The sequence below is a fragment of the Neolamprologus multifasciatus genome, chromosome 13 (genome assembly GCF_963576455.1).
Source record: "Neolamprologus multifasciatus chromosome 13, fNeoMul1.2, whole genome shotgun sequence".
Taxonomy (NCBI): domain Eukaryota; kingdom Metazoa; phylum Chordata; class Actinopteri; order Cichliformes; family Cichlidae; genus Neolamprologus; species Neolamprologus multifasciatus.
In genome coordinates this window covers 34,178,700-34,195,673 of record NC_140451.1, presented here as the reverse complement: position 1 = coordinate 34,195,673, position 16,974 = coordinate 34,178,700, and the positions used below count along the sequence as shown (strand labels likewise).

At 52.5% G+C, this 16,974-nt stretch overlaps 1 protein-coding gene across 5 annotated transcripts in view; it reads right to left on the bottom strand.

The window, feature by feature from the left end:
* Positions 1 to 3,790: 3,790 nt before the first annotated feature.
* cul9 (cullin 9) overlaps positions 3,791 to 16,974 on the bottom strand; it is a 29,060-nt gene continuing 15,876 nt past the window's right edge. For 3 of the 5 annotated variants that reach the window (XM_085182204.1, XM_085182205.1, XM_085182208.1), the window contains 22 exons: positions 16,838 to 16,867; positions 14,011 to 14,153; positions 13,754 to 13,936; positions 13,523 to 13,680; positions 13,256 to 13,454; positions 13,011 to 13,182; positions 12,789 to 12,934; positions 12,572 to 12,698; positions 12,285 to 12,490; positions 11,949 to 12,205; positions 10,362 to 10,479; positions 10,019 to 10,267; positions 9,810 to 9,950; positions 9,573 to 9,737; positions 9,048 to 9,211; positions 6,820 to 6,913; positions 6,649 to 6,723; positions 6,296 to 6,406; positions 6,065 to 6,182; positions 5,853 to 5,986; positions 5,152 to 5,243; positions 3,791 to 5,066 (listed from right to left, as the gene is read on the bottom strand). In XM_085182204.1, the coding sequence (XP_085038330.1) occupies positions 4,844 to 5,066; positions 5,152 to 5,243; positions 5,853 to 5,986; positions 6,065 to 6,182; positions 6,296 to 6,406; positions 6,649 to 6,723; positions 6,820 to 6,913; positions 9,048 to 9,211; positions 9,573 to 9,737; positions 9,810 to 9,950; positions 10,019 to 10,267; positions 10,362 to 10,479; positions 11,949 to 12,205; positions 12,285 to 12,490; positions 12,572 to 12,698; positions 12,789 to 12,934; positions 13,011 to 13,182; positions 13,256 to 13,454; positions 13,523 to 13,680; positions 13,754 to 13,936; positions 14,011 to 14,153; positions 16,838 to 16,867 (3,305 nt within the window). In that variant the 3' untranslated portion in view covers positions 3,791 to 4,843. The remainder of the gene's footprint in view (positions 5,067 to 5,151; positions 5,244 to 5,852; positions 5,987 to 6,064; positions 6,183 to 6,295; positions 6,407 to 6,648; positions 6,724 to 6,819; positions 6,914 to 9,047; positions 9,212 to 9,572; positions 9,738 to 9,809; positions 9,951 to 10,018; positions 10,268 to 10,361; positions 10,480 to 11,948; positions 12,206 to 12,284; positions 12,491 to 12,571; positions 12,699 to 12,788; positions 12,935 to 13,010; positions 13,183 to 13,255; positions 13,455 to 13,522; positions 13,681 to 13,753; positions 13,937 to 14,010; positions 14,154 to 16,837; positions 16,868 to 16,974) is intronic. The other 2 variants (XM_085182206.1, XM_085182207.1) reach the window with 2 other exon arrangements.

Sequence of the window (16,974 nt, the reverse complement as noted above, 5' to 3'; positions counted from 1 at the left end):
TGCCACCACAACACCTTATTCTGCTTATAGTCTCCAGAATAGCATACAGCATGCCCTGCCTTGTCTTCGAACAAAATGATTGTAGACTTGAAAGAACAGCTGCCGAGTCAGAACATACTACCACCTGCCTGATTTTTGAACACTCTACCCATTTCAATGCTACCACAATTGCTACCATTTCAACCGTGTACACTGCCAGTCCATCCGAAGTGCGCCTGTTTATTTCAATATTCTTTGACGGAACTGCTTTTCCAAACCCTGTACTTCCAGTATCTGGACTTTTAGCACCATCCGTGAACACATGAATACACTCAGGGTATTCCTTCAAGCCCGTTTGTCCTTTATGTATGTATCAATTTATAATTGATTAGAATAAGATCCCCTCCAAAGTATTCTTATTTATCAGATTCCAGAGCACCTTCTGCGATGATTTCTTCATGCAGACTTTTGTTTTACCCTGCGAGGTTTCCGTCATGGCCTCATAAAATAAACAAATCAAACCAATCTCCAACTTCCTTTTATCTGAAACATTTTTGAATAAATCAGAAAATCCAAACTGAAATAAAAAACAAATGAAGAGTTTCTCGTAAATCTAATGGTACTAAGGTGGCTACATGCACTGGTTTAATTTTCGCTGATGCAGCAGATGGTGAAAAGCAGGCTCAGTCCCTGCAGCTTTCAGTCATCTCAACTTTCAATAAGCATGAAAAGTCGTTAAACTGGGACAGAAAATGACTGTAGAAGGATTTTTAAACACTTTCAATGTTGTTAAAGATGTTGACTGGCCGAGGATGTTATTTAAGGACCAGAGAAAGTCTTAGAGATGTTCAATAATTTGATTGGCCAATTTGGACAAACTGAGGCCTGCGGCTCCTTGGACACACTCTTAATTTAACAGATACAGAATATTAAGAAATTATGTCAGTAAATTAAATCTGAAACATTTTTGCAAGAGTGATTAAATAAGTAAAGTATATTTAAAGTGTCTTTCAAAGGCATTAATAAAACACAGTCATATGACCACATCTGAATCACGTAAAACAACAAACATGAAACATTATTCAAATTTTATTTGTCACACACACAACCACACACAGTATGACATGAGGTGAAATGCTTGTAGCTGTGCAATGCAATGCCCGACCATTAAATGACAGTGGTTTTACAGTATTTACAATTTACAGGTTATACAAAATTTACAGATTTTACTTAGAAATTTACAGTAAAAAAATGTGCAAATAGCAGAAAGAGATTATAAATTATAGGAAGTGTGCATGAAGAAAAACCAGAGTGTGGTGATGTGTGTGAGAGTCATTACTGAAATGTTTGCGTGGGTTCTCTGTCTACTCCGACTTCCTCCCACAGTCCAAAGACATGCAGTGGGCTCAGGTTAACTGGGCCACTAAATCTACTGTAGAGAGACCATGTGACTATAAGAGCGCTCTATGACCTGTCAAAGGTGTACCCTGCTTCTCGTCCTATGGTTGCTGGGATAGGCTCCGTGGATGGAGACTGTCAGATATTTCAAAGAGTGAAGCCAACATTCAGAGCATTAGCCTTTACAGTGGACGAGAAAAGACCTCAGATATTTTGGGCAATAATTACAGACTGTTTTCTGCGTTAAGCTTCAAAAATCTGGAAATCCAGACATCCTGATCATGTGGTTTCATTTGTGGATTAACATTTGATGATTAAAGATATTGAAGGCTGAGCTACGGTCCAGCAAAAGAAGGACTGAGGAGACACCCTCCAAAAGGTTGTCTGTGACTTTAACTAGAGCTCTTCAGTTTAATGCAACTTTGTAAAGGCAGATTGAGAGTTATCAAGAATGTTGTGCTTCTCCAACACTTTCCTAAATTGTGTCTCAACAAGCTTTTCTTATATTTTAGCCATCAAAGGTTTTGAAATAGGTGTATAATTTGTGTGAAGTGCCAGGTCCAGGTTTGGCTTCTTCTGCAGTGGTTTGTTTCATATCTTCTGCTCTTGACGAAGGCGGTCGCACTTTTCTCCTCCTCCTCCTCTCCCTTAGCTTCCCTGCTTATGTCCTCGTCTAGTCTCATGTTTTTTGTATTACTTTTCCCTGGAACATTCTCCCACAGTCTGTTCTCTAAAACCTAAAAGAGGAATTATACCCCCGTTCCATACAAGGCCACCTGGGTTGGCTGGAAGACTGTTTACTTAGCCTGGCAGGGCGAAGGACACTGTCTCAGCTGAACTCTGGACACACACACACACATATACACTGATAAGCACACACTCATCCCCCTCCCTTTCCAAACGCCTTCGATGCTTGTTCCCTCCTGGGAACACGGCGGGTCTGAGCCCGCGCTAGAATGGTGGCGCTGGGCAGGATGGCTGCTGTGTTTGCTTCGGATGACTCCTCACCCCCCACCTAACCCTGTGGCTGGTCACGTGCTCCATAATGTTGTGTTGTGGACATTTATGTGCTTTTTGTGCAGAGGAGTTTCTTTGTTTCCTGTTCTCATGCTGTCCTCCCAGGATCCCAGCATGAGTAGAGCTCTCTTTTTTTCCTCTTGTACTTTCCCATTGTAGTGTATATTTCAGTGTTTTCTTTCTGTAACGCTACCGATCTCCGACCTGTATCCCCATGTGATGTCTGTGTAAGGTGGTGGTGCTGGTGGGGGGTCCTATTTCACTGCAGGGCAACCTGCACGTGGTGAATAAAGCCTTGATTGATTGATATCTGACTCTAGTTTGTGCATGTAAGTGGAGAGTCCTCTTCACACACTGAGGTTAATTATGGAGTTCCACAGGGTTCAGTGCTAGGACCAATTCTGTTTACATTATACATGCTTCCCTTAGGCAGCATCATTAGAAGACATAGCATACATTTACACTGCTATGCAGATGACACCCAGCTCTATCTGTCCATGAAGCCAGATAACACACACCAATGAGTTAAACTGCAGGAATGTCTTAAAGACATAAAGACCTGGATGGCCACTAACTTTCTGCTTCTTCGGAAGGTTGCCGGTTCAAGCCCCGGCTCGGACAGTCTCGGTCGTTGTGTCCTTGGGCAAGACACTTCACCTATCGCCTACTGGTGTTGGCCAGAAGGGCCGATGGTGTGATATGGCAGCCTCGCTTCTGTCAGTGTGCCCCAGGGCAGCTGTGGCTACAACTGTAGCTGCCTCCACCAGTGTGTGAATGGGTGGATGACTGAGTGTGTAAAGTGCTTTGGGGTCCCTAGGTAGGACTAGTAAAAGTGTTACACAAATACAGGCCATTTACTGTGAGAAACCTTGGAGTCATTTTTTACCAGGACATGTCCTTCAACGCACATATTAAACAAATATGTAAGACTGCGTTCTTCCATTTGTGCAACATCTCTAAAGTTAGAAATATCCTGTCTCAGAATGACGCTGAAAAACTAGTTCATGCATTTATTACTTTAGTAACGTTCCATGAAACAGACGTATTATGTAAGTTTTCCTCAGTTCTCATATATTAGGGTGCAAATACAGCAGAATGCTGATGGGTACAAAAAATAATTACAGAACAACAGTGGGAGAGCCAAGTATCCTAACCCCCTCTCTCACCTTGTACCGCGCCGCAGGACACGGGGATGTGGATCGTGTGGTTAGTGGACGACCTGAGGAAGTCACGAGCTGAAACCTGTATTATGAGATTTTACTCTCTTACATTCTCTCTGCGTGATGTGGGAGGATCCTTGGTGTCCTCACAACACTAAAGACTGACAAGCCTTGAGGTTAAAGTGCAACTGCCTGAATCTCCCCCATCCCCCCCAAAAAATACACTGAAGACACAGTTGGCATGTAATCTAATTACATTTGAAAGGAACTGAAGAGTAGCAGAAAAAGCTTTTAATTAGTTTTGCTGGCTGAAGTCGCTCGACTCCAATAAAGAAACCAGAAAAGCATCTCAGAACACCAATAATATGAATATAAGATCTCTCAAAATTACAGCAAAACTGGAGCTCAGGCGACATCCCAGAATCCCGCAGGGCAGGAAGTCGTCCACAGCGTCAAACGGAGCAGGGGACAGTCTTTGCTTAGCAAATGAGAAGCGATCGCTCGTTTATTGCAGTGATACATTAGACACCAGTTCTGCTCGACCCATCAGAACCATCAGCATCGATTTTTTCAGATGCATAGAAACCGCAGACACGTAAAAACCTCCAAACACGGAGACAGGAAGTGAGTTTCTTCACTCGCTAACGAAGGCAACGTCCGTCAAACGCAGAACCGAAGGCAGAACGCGATGAGGAGGACGAGCGAGAGCCGGACCGGCAGTCCGACTCCGGGTCGCCGTCCGGTTTCTCACCTTTACTCTTCAGGAAAACAAACATATGATTCAGGTGCGGAAGCAGGACCGAGGCCGGCCGGAAAACCAAAATCAGAGCCGGAAGCTCCAATCAGAGGTCGTAAAAATATCACGTGAACTATTTTTCTGGCCGGGAGGAGAAAAAGGAAAACCAGCGTGAACTGGTTTAAACTGGTTTAAGTCAGCACAAGTTAAACTGGGGTTGACCAAATTAAAACAAAGACCTTTGAACTAATCCAAACGGGCTCGTTCTCGTTTTAAAGAGCGAACAAACAGGAAGTGGTCACGTCAGGACGTAGAAATCTTTTTTTAAACTCAGAGCTCGCTCCTGATTTTGACCCTCGCCTGCTTCCGTACTCTGAATGCAAATACAGGAAGTGAGATACAGAAGTGAGAAAGCGGGTGCAGCTGTGTTCGGGATGAAGGAGGACGTCTGTCCCAGCGCCCTCGCAGACGTCCTGAGGTGGCGTTGGATGGCGGTGCGGAGGGTGCGGGGTCACGGCAGCACCTGGGTCGCCCTCAGGCTCTTAAACCCGAGTCAGTCGAAGGGGCTGAAGTCCCTCTCCAGGTTCTCGGACTCGTCGTCGTCGGAGAAGAAGTCGTCCTCGTCAATGTCGTCCTCGTCGTAGTCCTCGTGCCACTCTGGGACGTACTCTTCATCGTACTCGTCGTCGTCGTCCTCTGCTTCGTCGCCGCCCTCCTCGCCCGTGTAGTTGTTGTTGTCAGAGTCTCCGGAGTGGGACGCCCGGTCCGACTTGGACCTGCGTGAGAGAGAGCGCGTCAGCGTGTGCACGTGCTCAGTACGCACCTTCAACCTCGCTTTACGTTGCAGGAGGCGTTACTCACACTTTGTTGGCGTCGGCGTGGTTGGACAGGTTGGAGGACTGAGTGGACTCTGGTTCCTGGCTGCCCTTGGACTGGTATCCAACACGGAAGTCCTGGAGACAGAAACAGGAAGCAGTGCAGCGATGACATCACAGAACATCCCATCGCATTTTGTCAGGTCAGAGCAGCGCCTCTGAAGAAACAGCTAAAGAAGCTTTTATTTTGATAGGTTTTATCGTTGACTGAGGCTGCTGACTAATGTGGTCATGACACGACAGCGTGGAGGCGGAGCTCGCCGTCACAGCTCGGACAGTAAAGGCTGTCGATGGTTTACGGGCGTGTATTTTCTGAGAGTAGTGAATGCGTCTGCCTCGGAAATAAAGTTCAGAGTGAAGCGACTTTCGCCTGCGCCGTTCTTCACATGTAAACGCCACCGCAGGAACAACACGCTGAGCCACCGCCGTGGCGAGATCTTTTTAAAGCGTTCGATTTAATGTCAAAGACTGAAAACGTGCAGAGCTAACTTTTTACAGCGTGCATGATTTTCACTCCGCCCCCTGCAGGATCATCTAAGCCTGTCAGAGGAATCAGAGCTGTGATGCGGGCGGAGGCGCGTTCCCAGTTCTGCCATCAGAGCCGTGACGCTCGTCGGCTCACCAGCTCGCTTTCAGGTTGCTGTCAGGTCGGTCTCACGTAGACCGAACTGGTTCTGGAGCGAGTACCTGGGTGGAGTGCTGGAGGATGGCGAGGAGGCGCTCCTGGATGCGGCGGATCAGCTCGAGTCCAGTGTTCAGGTGTTCGGGTTTCAGCAGCCGCACGCACGAGGCCAGGTCGGTGCACTGCAGCAAAGTCTCCTCTGAGGAGAGAAAACCAGCAGACACACCAGTGAGACCAGTTCACAGGCCTGACGAGGATCAGAGGACCGGAGCCTCACCCAGCAGGATCTGCAGAGCGTTGGTGTGCAAGTCCAGAGCCTCGGTCTGCTGCTCCATCACGTCCATCTTCTCCGTCTCCTGGTTGTAGTAGCTGTACACGCAGGAGTAGGCCAGCACCTGCAGACAGAGCGGAGGGCACGGTGAGGACCGACCTCAGCGGGAGCGGCTGAGGAGGAAGACGACGGGGAGGAAGAAGACGACGGGGAGGAAGAAGACGACGGGGAGGATACCTTCCGAGCCTGAGCGAGGACTTTACAGGCGTCGATGACGAAGGTCAGAGACTTCATCTGCAGAGCCTCATTGATGGACGACACTTTGTTCTCCAGGTTGATGGCAAAGTCCTGCAGACACACACACAGACACACAGACACACACACACCACCTGGTCTGTCAGCGACTTCACTGTGTGATTAAATGCAGCGGCAGCCTCAGAACCCTGACCCCTGACCCGGGCTGGGGGTTTCAGCAGATGCAGGTGTGGGTTCATTTGAAGCGCCTAGATCACCGCGAGTTATTTGTACTTATGCGCTGTTCGTACTGACGGCCTGCAGCGGGCCGCCGCGGTGCTCTTTGACGGTCATACCTTGGCCTGATGGTGGAAGGTGCATCTCTCGTTGTAATCCTGGAACTTCTTCTCCTGCCGCGCCGCTTTGCTCACCTGCAGACAGATAACACCTGTAACAGCTGTCCATGAGGAACAATGTTCACTCTGATTGGCTGACTTGTGTAGTCACATGACAGCATGTGGACCAACCATGGCAGAGCAGTTGTAGTAATCTTTGTGCGTTGGTTTCCATGGTTTCAGGCAGCGCCAGCAGAAGCCGTGGTTACATTTGGCACAGGTCATACTGAGGAGAGAGGTCATCGACATCACCGTTACCAGCACGTCTGTGTGTGTGTGTCTGTGCGCGCGCGCGTCTGTGTGTCTGTGTGCGCGCGCGTGTGTCTGTGTGCGCGCGCGTGTCTGTGTGCGCGTCTGTGTGCGCGTGTGTCTGTGTGTGCGTCTGTCTGTGTATGCGTCTGTGCGCGTGTCTGTGTGTGCCTGTGTGTGCGTGTGTCTGTGTGTCTGTGTGTCTGTGCGCGTGCGTCTGTGTGTGCCTGTGTGTGCGTGTGTCTGTGCGCGTGCGTCTGTGTGCGTCTGTGCGCATGTCTGTGGCTGTGTGTGCCTGTGTGTGCCTGTGTGTGCGTGTGTCTGTGCGCGCCTGTGTGTGCCTGTGTGTGCGTGTGTCTGTGCGCGTGTGTGTCTGTGTCTCTGTGTGTGCCTGTGTGTGCGTCTGTGCGCGTGTCTGTGTGTGTGTCTGTGTGCGTGTGTCTGTGCGTGCGTGTCTGTGCGTGCGTGTCTGTGCGTGTGTTTGTGCGTGCGTCTGTGCGTGCGTGTCTGTGTGTGCGTCTGTGTGCGCGTGTCTGTGCGTGCGTGTCTGTGCGTGCGCGTGTCTGTGTGTCTGTGCGTGCGTGTCTGTGTGCGTGTCTGTGCATGCGCGTGTCTGTGCGTCTGTGTGTGTGTCTGTGCGTGCGTGTCTGTGCGTGCGTCTGTGCGCGTGTCTGTGCGTGCGCGTGTCTGTGCGTGTGTCTGTGCGTGCGTCTGTGTCTGTGCGTGCGTGTCTGTGTGTGCGTCTGTGTGCGCGTCTGTGTGCGCGTGTCTGTGCGTGCGTGTCTGTGCGTGCGCGTGTCTGTGCGTGCGCGTGTCTGTGCGTGCGTGTCTGTGCATGCGCGTGTCTGTGCGTCTGTGTGTGTGTCTGTGCGTGCGTGTCTGTGCGTGCGTCTGTGCGCGTGTCTGTGCGTGCGTGTCTGTGTGTCTGTGTGTGTGTCTGTGTGTGCGTCTGTGCGCGTGTCTGTGTGCGCGTGTGTGCGTCTGTGCGTGCGCGTGTCTGTGTGTCTGTGCGTGTGTCTGTGCGTGCGTCTGTGTCTGTGCGTGCGTGTCTGTGTGTGCGTGTCTGTGCGTGCGCGTCTGTGCATGCGCGTGTCTGTGCGTCTGTGTGTGTGTCTGTGCGTGCGTCTGTGTGTGCGTGTGTGCGCGTGTCTGTGCGTGCGTGCGCCTGTGTGTGCGTCTGTGCGTGCGTCTGTGTGCGTGTGTCTGTGCCTGCGTGTGTCTGTTTGTCTGTGCGTGCGTCTGTGTGTGCGTCTGTGTGCGCGTGTCTGTGTCTGTGCGTGCGTCTATGTGTCTGTGTGCGCGCGCGTGTCTGTGTGCGCGTCTGTGTGCGCCTGTGTGTGCGCCTGTGTCTCTGTGTGTGCGTGTGTCTGTGCGCGTGTCTGTGCGCGTGTCTGTGTGCATGTCTGTGTGTGTCTGTGCGCATGTCTGTGGCTGTGTGTGCCTGTGTGTGCGTGTGTCTGTGCGTGCCTGTGTGTGCGTGTGTCTGTGCGTCTGTGTGCGTGTGTGTCTGTGTCTCTGTGTGTGTCTGTGTGTGTGTCTGTGCGCGTGTCTGTGTGTGCGTCTGTGCCTGCGTGTGTCTGTGTGCGTGCGTCTGTGCGTGCGTCTGTGTGTACGTGTCTGTGCGTGCGTCTGTGTCTGTGTGTGTGCGCGTCTGTGCGTGCGTGCGCCTGTGTGTGCGTCTGTGCGCGTGTCTCTGTGTGTGCGTCTGTGCGTGCGTGTCTGTGCGTGTGTGCGCCTGTGTGTGCGTCTGTGCGCGTGTCTCTGTGTGTGCGTCTGTGCGTGCGTGTCTGTGCGTGTGTGCGCCTGTGTGTGCGTGTCTGTGCGTGTGTGCGCCTGTGTGTGCGTCTGTGCGCGTGTGTCTGTGTGCGTGTGTCTGTGTGCGTGTGTCTGTGCCTGCGTGTGTCTGTTTGTCTGTGCGTGTGTCTGTGCGTGCGTGTGTCTGTGCGTGCGTGTGTCTGTGCGTGCGTGCGTCTGTGCGCGTGTCTATGTGCGCGTGTGTCTGTGTGTGCGCGCGTGCGTGTCTGTGTGTGCGCGCGTGCGTGTCTGTGTGTGCGCGCGCGTGTGTCTGTGTGTGCGTGTGTCTGTGTGTGCGTGTCTGTGTGTGTTCGTACTGCAGGCAGCCTTCGTTCTTCTCGATCTGAGCCTGGCAGCTCGGGCAGCGTTTGGAGATGAGCTTGGCGAGGTGTTTGCTCTGAGCCTCCATGCTCATCCCTTCGTAGTAACCGCCGTCGTCCATCCACTGGGACATGTGACTGCAGCTCGCTGGGTAGTGTGCCTGCAGGGGGGGGGGGGTCGCATGTTTACACACCTGGCCTTTAAACAGTTTAACGCAGCAGCTGCAACACACAGACTGTATAGAGAAGATGGACATGCACCCACTGGTTTCTGTGCAAGAAGGTCACCTGACTATGGAGCCGCTCACTCATTGGCTAACGGGATGCTCTACATAACCTTCATGTTTTATTCAGACCTGGAAGGACCAGATCAGGTGACCAGGAGACTTTAGCCAATCAGACGTCAGGGGATGTGCCCCCGCTTGACACCAGGCAGAATGCAGGTTTAGGCCATCTTTTTATACAGTCTGTGGGAACTCCAGCTTCACCTATGAACTGAAAGCATGTAAGGTGACCTCTGACCTCGGGGAAGTTGCAGCTGAAGCAGGAGGACCAGCAGCACTTGGAGCAGGTCGCCATGCTGCCCGTGTTCTCCTTGCAGAGGATCTGATCGCAGCCCTGAGGGTTGGTGCACCACGTCAGGTTGGAGCAGCACTCCACGTAGCCTCTGAGCAGGGCGTTCTCATACTGCGGAGAAGGAGGAGCTTAACACCCATAGACGGGACGGGCAAACCTGAGGGTGGTCAGGTGGCGTGTTACCTTGGCGATGGTGTCCTTGTCAGTGAGGACGCTGAGGAAGAACTGGGAGGTGGGCTGAGCCTGGCAGTCTGTGATTGGACAGTTGCAGTTCATGATCAGGTTCTGCTCGATCCTCGCCGTCAGGTACTCCTGCCAGCACGACTGCACGACACACACAGTCAGACTCACGCCACGCCCACAGCAAATATCAAGAACAGAGCGGCGCTGACCTTGCAGCAGTAGTGCATGCAGCTCAGCGAAGGCACCAGCTCCATGCCGCAGCTCCACGGGCTCAGGCACACCGGGCAGGTGGAGGCGGGGCTCGGCGGCGTCTGAGGGTTCAGGAACTTGAGTCCGGCGGCCACGATGATGGCGTCAGGGTCGTCGGTGTACCGCTGCACCAGCAGGTCCACGTTCCACTTGCAGTGAATGAGGAGGTGCTCGGCCCGGTCCAGGTCCAGACTCAGCGTCCCCGCGACCTGAGAGGACAGAGAGGTCATCTAACGCACCTGAGGGGGTGGAGACTCCGCCCCGTGAACCCCCGACCTCACATACGCCTATGCAGCATCTCACCTGCTGAACCGTCCTCTGCATCAGCTGACGAACTTCATCCTGCGTCATCGTGCGACCCATCGAGAACAGAACGGTATCAAGAACGCCATCCTCGAACCGCCGCGGCACAGGCACCAGACTGCAACACACACACACCTGAAACACTCACACACTGCAGGACTCTTTGATAATCAATGAATACGATTAGTTTTTAGTTAATGTATCAGACTCTCCAAACTGGTGCTTTTACTTTGAAAACTCACCTGGTTTAATACAGGTAACACTGACTCACTGCGCCCTCCTGTGTCACACAGCGGTATTGCACCTCGCTCACATTGGTGTTTAACTTTCAATCTTAGTTTTTATTTCACAGTGAAGAAAACTGGGAGTCGTTTCGTTCAATGACTAACAAACAGCTCCAGACCATTTAACAGATGACACGAGACAGCGCCCCCTGCAGACCAGTCTGTCAAATTTACACAGTTTAAAGGCGTTTGTGAAGGTTTATGTTCTTTTGAAAGTCTCCGTCTCTGATGGCTCTTTGTAAACAGTACGACTGCTTGTGTAACCTGCGCCTCCACCGACTGCACGGCGGTGTGTGTAATACCTGTATTCATGTTTTGTCTCATTGTTATCGCCCTCACCGACTCTCACGGTCAGAGGAACGTGGAAATGACCCACGGCCTGACAGCAGCAGCATCTGTCCATCGTTTCATTCTGCCGCCTCTCTCGTTCGCGGCGCTGTCAACCGTGAGGGCCGAACCGGAACACGTGCAGCTGAAACCAGCCGCTGCAGGAGAGCAGCTCAGGTCCCGATGACCTCAGTTTAACGTGGACGTGAAGCGCTACATGCAAAGCCTCATTTACCCCACGGAGCCCCGCCCTCAGACACTGACGCAGGTGCAACTGTCTGTGAACCTGGGTTGAAGAAATAACAGCTTCAAGACATGCGCCAACTACACAACGTCATGCGCCAACCTGACAGGCGATGGCGCTACGCCTGTGTTTAAACCCGGGTCCACAGCCAGCGTCACAGCTGTGAGAGCCTGAGGGCGGGGCTGCGTGTAGCGTTTCACTTTAATCCAACGATGGCGTGCACGCACAGAGACGAGCTCTGAAGAATCACTGCAGCTCAGTTTGATCCTCATCAGTTTATTTGTCAGGTTTGCTCGTTAATCAGCATTTAAATCAGAACAAACAAAATCATGTGATGACCTTTGACATTATCAGATGTCAAAGGTCAAACAATATTTACAACATCGTGTCTGATCCGTTTCAGCAGCTTCGTTTCACAGACGTCCGATTTCTGATCGATCAAAATCAATCGAAATTTACAGCAGTCGAGTCTGTGGCCTCGTTTGAGGCTGGCAGACCGCCGCAGGCCCCGCCCTTTTCTACAACTGCATTCCTATTGGATGATAATAAAGACAAAGTGCTATAAAAAAAATCTGACGTGAGTGAAAATAAAGTCAAAGAAGAAGAAACAAGAATTCTTCTGATTCAGAAACGCCGTCTGTAAAACAAAGCGCTCTCCTGGCTAAGCAGGGCGGGGCTTAGCTGAGACCGACAGACTGAACCCACGTGTGAAGTCAGAGGTCGCGGTCACACCTGATGTCGGCCCGGCTGTCGGAGGCGGCGTCCTTCCCGACGTCGGCCCGGCTGAAGGAGAACTGGGCCTGGCCCTTCTGCGGCGTGGACGGGTCCTCGGGGACGAACTCCACGATGTGCGGGTTCTCGTCGTTGCGGCGGATGCAGCCCTTGCTGATGACGTGCATGATGCAGGACAGGACGTCGCTGGTGCTGCAGCTGAAACGGCCCGAGCCCGGCGAGCGCGACGCCTCCTGCTTCTGACACGAGTCCAGCACCTGAAAGAGAGCGGCGCAGGTCAGAGCCTTCACATGCCACCACGGGCTTTTATTTTGAAGGACGCAGGCGACCTCTGACCTTGAAGACGAGGTTGTCGATATGCATCTCCTTCTCCTGCTTCATGATGTGGACGATCAGGCAGTAGATGTAGTTCCTCTTCCTCTCCAGCGTGCCCGCCGCGTCCTCGTCCACGTTCAGATACGTCTGTTTGGGCAGCAGCCACACGGACGCCGGCGCGCCCTCCTGGCTGCGAGACGCCACCTGCTCGTTCAGCCGCAGCACACCTGATGCAAAGAGATGCAAAGTCAGAAAAGACGGACAGCGGTGCCGACACACGCCATGAGCGTTTGTGAGGCGGGTCTGACCTCGGGCGGGGTCGTCCGGGTGGCTGCAGGACAGCGGCCCGCCCTCGCCGATGAGAGGCAGCAGAGCGTGCAGCAGCACGGTGGCGGAGAGGCCGCTTGCCTGCAGCAGAGCGTCAACTCGAACCTCCTGCAGACGCACAGAAACACAAACATCAAACGACGCACTCACTCCTCCAACGCCACAAACGCGGCGGGCAGCGAGACGGCGAGGAGCTACCTGCTGGCTGTTGAACTGCAGCAGCACGAACATCTGCAGCGTGGAGACGTGCAGCGTCCAGCCGCCCAGCTGCAGCTCGGCGTGCCCGAGCCACGTCCACTGCAGCCGCCGAGGCTTGGAGTGGCTCAGACCGTATATGGACTGACCTGCAGACAGGAAGTCAGTTAGCGTGAGGTGGTTGCTGTTGGAAACAGGGGCGCCGATGTGGGTGGAGGTGCTCACTGTGGGTGTAGAACTGGGTGAACTGGTTCAGGTAGGAGCAGAGCTCCGGGGGGAGGTGCTTCGCCGGCTCGTCCAGGAAGCAGAGCGAAGAGACGGCCCAGCAGCGCGGCGACAGAACCAGCACCTGGACCTCCGCCTCCTCCTCCAACTCCGCCCACTCCTCCTCCATCACCTGCAGAAACAAGGACACACGATGAGACCCCGCAGGCAGCGACGGGTACCTGGGGGCGGGGCAGACGTGCGACCTGGTCGTGCTCCTGCAGGCTGCGGTCCAGCTGCTGCAGCCGGTACAGGTGGAACTCCTGCTGCAGCTCGGACGACTCGCTCAGGTTCTTCAGCATCTGCTGCGGGAAGCGGCTCGGGAAGCAGCTGCCGATCTGCTCCGCCACGGCGTGCTCCAGCCACACGTTGCCCTGAGCCAGCAGCCGGTCGCCCAGGTAGTACCTGCGCAGAGCGAGAGAGCGTTAGAGACGCGGGACGCTCGGCGCAGCGCGGCGCTCGTGTGATCGCACCTGTAGAAGTGCTCGAAGGTGCTGGCGAGCTCCAGGCCTGACAGGAAGAGCATCGGCTCCAGGAACTGCTGCAGCCGCTCCAGAGTCTCCACGCAGCCGGACGCCATGCCGCTCGCCTGGATCATCTGATCGATGTACTGAGCGAAGCGCTCGCTCACCTGCGTGCAGCAAACACAACAACGTCACACCGAGAACACGAGAGCGTGGACGGACGGCGGCGCAGGCACTCACGTGCATCGCTCTGAGGATGGAGAGCTGCAGCAGGGCGGCGGAGAAACCGTGCCGCAGGGCAAGCACGAAGGCGGTCTGCTGGCCAAACAGCTCCTCCATGGCGTTCTTCAGCCGAAGGTAGAGCCGCCGATATCGCTCCACGAAGTCCGGCAGAGTGCAGCTCGCCTCCAGGAACTTCTTCACCTGAGGGGGAGGAGTCACGTTTAGCTCATCAGCATCTAAACCCTCAAACAGGAAACACTGAACAGCTGACTCACCTGGCGTTGTACCACTCCCTGCCAACAGAGGGCGATGCCCGCGATGCTGCTGCTGCTCTTCACTTTGGGTTTGGCTGAGGACGATGAGGAGGAGGAAGAGGAGGCGGCGGCGGAGGCCTCTTTGTTCTTCCCTTCTTTACCATCTGCAAGAAGACGACATGTCAGACGTCGCGTTTGGGGAGCGCATGCTCGCCGGCGATGAGTGGCGGGGAGGTGAGATGAGAGCGCGGCAGCCACAAACGAAAAGTGAAGCCGAGCGTCGGTCCTTCTTTTACCACTGAAAAGAAACCGCGTCAGGGACGGCGATGGGACAGGAAGTAAACAAAGAGCGGCCCAACTGAAGGAAACGAGATGGAGGACAGGCTCGTCTGAAGGAAGCCGAATGTTTCAGTCGGTTCAGATGAGGAAGGTCGCCGGGCGCCGCCTGCTGGAGGCGTTTCTAACAAAAACGGGTGCTTTTGGGCTGCCTGTCAGACTCCTCCCCCAGCATCAGCAGCTACAAACATGTTCAGCAGCCAGCAGGGGGCGACACCAGCTTCCTGCCCTCATGTGGACGCATGAAATGTCAAAGCGTAACAACCAAACTAACAGGGTCCGACTGCAGCGCCGCCGCCCTCTCAGGCACGTTTTAGTCGCCTCTGCTGGTGAGGAGGGGTACTGCACCAAAACAGCGCCACCGTTTAAAAACCGACTCACAAACAACAAGCTTCAGCTCCTCAGTACGTTCTGATCTGACGGACAAACGGCGATTGTTCACTGTGGCGAGTCAAAGTTTCTTTGTGAGGTTTCAAACAGCAGACGTGTAAATTCAACGCAAATATTTCATCTATTCGTAACAGCTGTTCACACCGAACGCGTCACTGTGCACAACGAAGCTGTGGCAGTTATTTTAAGGTTGATGTTTCAGATACGTATAAACACATCTGATTGGTGCTCCAAACGCACGCCGGTGCTGAAGACAAACGGTGAAACTGACCCGTCTTACCTGAGACGCTCACCTACACCTGCTCAGGGTCACTCAGGTGCCAACAGGAGCTCAAACTGCTGACGTCCTGAACGTCTTAAAACCATCACGAACACATTAAGTGAAACAGCTGCAGGATCAGACCAGGAGCTCCTCACGGCTGCTGCATGAACCCAGAATCTGTTTCTTCCTCTTCTGGTTCAGTAAAGTTGCGACCAGCTCGTCATCGCTTCAAGTCGATTCCTTTTTTTGTTTCTGACGACGCGCTCGGCGAGTGCAGGTCACATGTCGATTTCATGCAACACGTTCAGTGTGACGGGCTGGAGGATCCCGACACGCTGAAGTCTTTAACCCTCTGGGTCCAGCGTGTTTTTGACTACTTTTGATTCTGCCTCTATCTCACCTTTAAAAACTGTATCCTGCCTTGTTTGGTTATATTTCATTATTTTCAGCACCAGCTCAGATATTTTTGAGGTTATTTTTTTCATTGTGACTGTATTAGCACAGTTGATCTAAATTCAGACAAATAATCAGAGTAGAAAAGTTATATTTGACTGTAAAACCCACAAACATGTTTAACGAATCATTTTCATAACTTGAAATGCAAATAGAAATTATACATTTCACAAGTTATTTGGTACCATTTACCTAAAGGCCTCAGGCGTTTCTTATATAACCATTTAAATCTATTTACAGAACAATCAGCTGTGCTGCATCAAATAAGACAACACACATTATTTGTGTCCTAAAACTAGTCTGTGTTCAGTGTAAGAGGAGAACAGCTCAGGTCAACCTGCAGTCTGACAGCAGCAGCATCAGTCCTGCTTCAGCTGGAATCTGCCTTTGACGGCTTTGTTGGAGCAAATGTGACATTCAGCAGTTTAACTGACACACAAAACAACACACTGACTACACAACACACTGACTACACAACACACTGACTACACAACACACTGACTACACAACACACTGACTACAGCCTCCAACACGCTGAACGTCACTAATCATTTTTTGATTGGCTGACATGGTAAACTAACACCAACAGTGAAGGACTGTTTGTTCTGTTTGCAAGCGCCGTCCGTGAAAACGGCGTCCGTGAAAACGGCGTCCGTGAAAACGCCGTTTTTGACGTCCTTCCCGCTGTAAACTGTTCAGATAAAAACGTGGCGTGTTTTTATCATAACTCTGGTTTTACGCGGCCCATCGACACAAATCAAAAACTGGTATAAAGTTTGACGTCTGCACTTCGACCCAAGTTGAAACGGAGACTCATCGTCTTAAATTGGTCATGTGATTCTGACGCACCGGGGTGTCCGTCGACCCCAGAGGGTTAAGCTCCGCCCAGTCATCAGCTCTGTGTGATGTTTGAATGCCGACAATGAGAACTAAAAGGACGAGATCACCGTTTTTATGGAGACTGAAGTCTTTTTAAACTCTCCCCATGAATGAGCTGTGACGGCGTCCCCGTGGCCTTAATGGCGAGCGGTCGCCCTCAGAAGGCGTCGGGTTGAGTCTGCGTTTTCTGTTGTTCGGGATGAAATACGACGGCGTTACGGTCCAACCCGGAGATGGCGGACGAGCTCGCGTTTTGCTTTTGTTTCAACGGCAGGAAGAAAAGTGAGGTGCCGACCCTGACGTGCACTTTGACCCCTTGGACCTTCAAGCCCAGCTGTTTTTTTGGAGTCACAGGTGAGCGTGACGCACGGCTGACATCACAGTCCTCACGGTCACCGTGACAACGCCAGACTCAGACAGCAGATCTGAGACTGCGGCCGAGGTCAGATAAGAACGCTCGACCTGATTGGCTCAGAGAGGAGGAGGAGCGCAGCCGGACCCTGGAACAGCCTCTGAACTCTTACTTACTCTTCAGCTCTTTGCTCCTGTTGAGACCTTCTGGAGACAAAATAAACTCTTTAAGTTATTAACATCCACAAAGGGTCAAAGGTCAGCTTTTAAACACACATTGCTCCTGAAACAGAACTTCCTGTTTGTATCAAAGA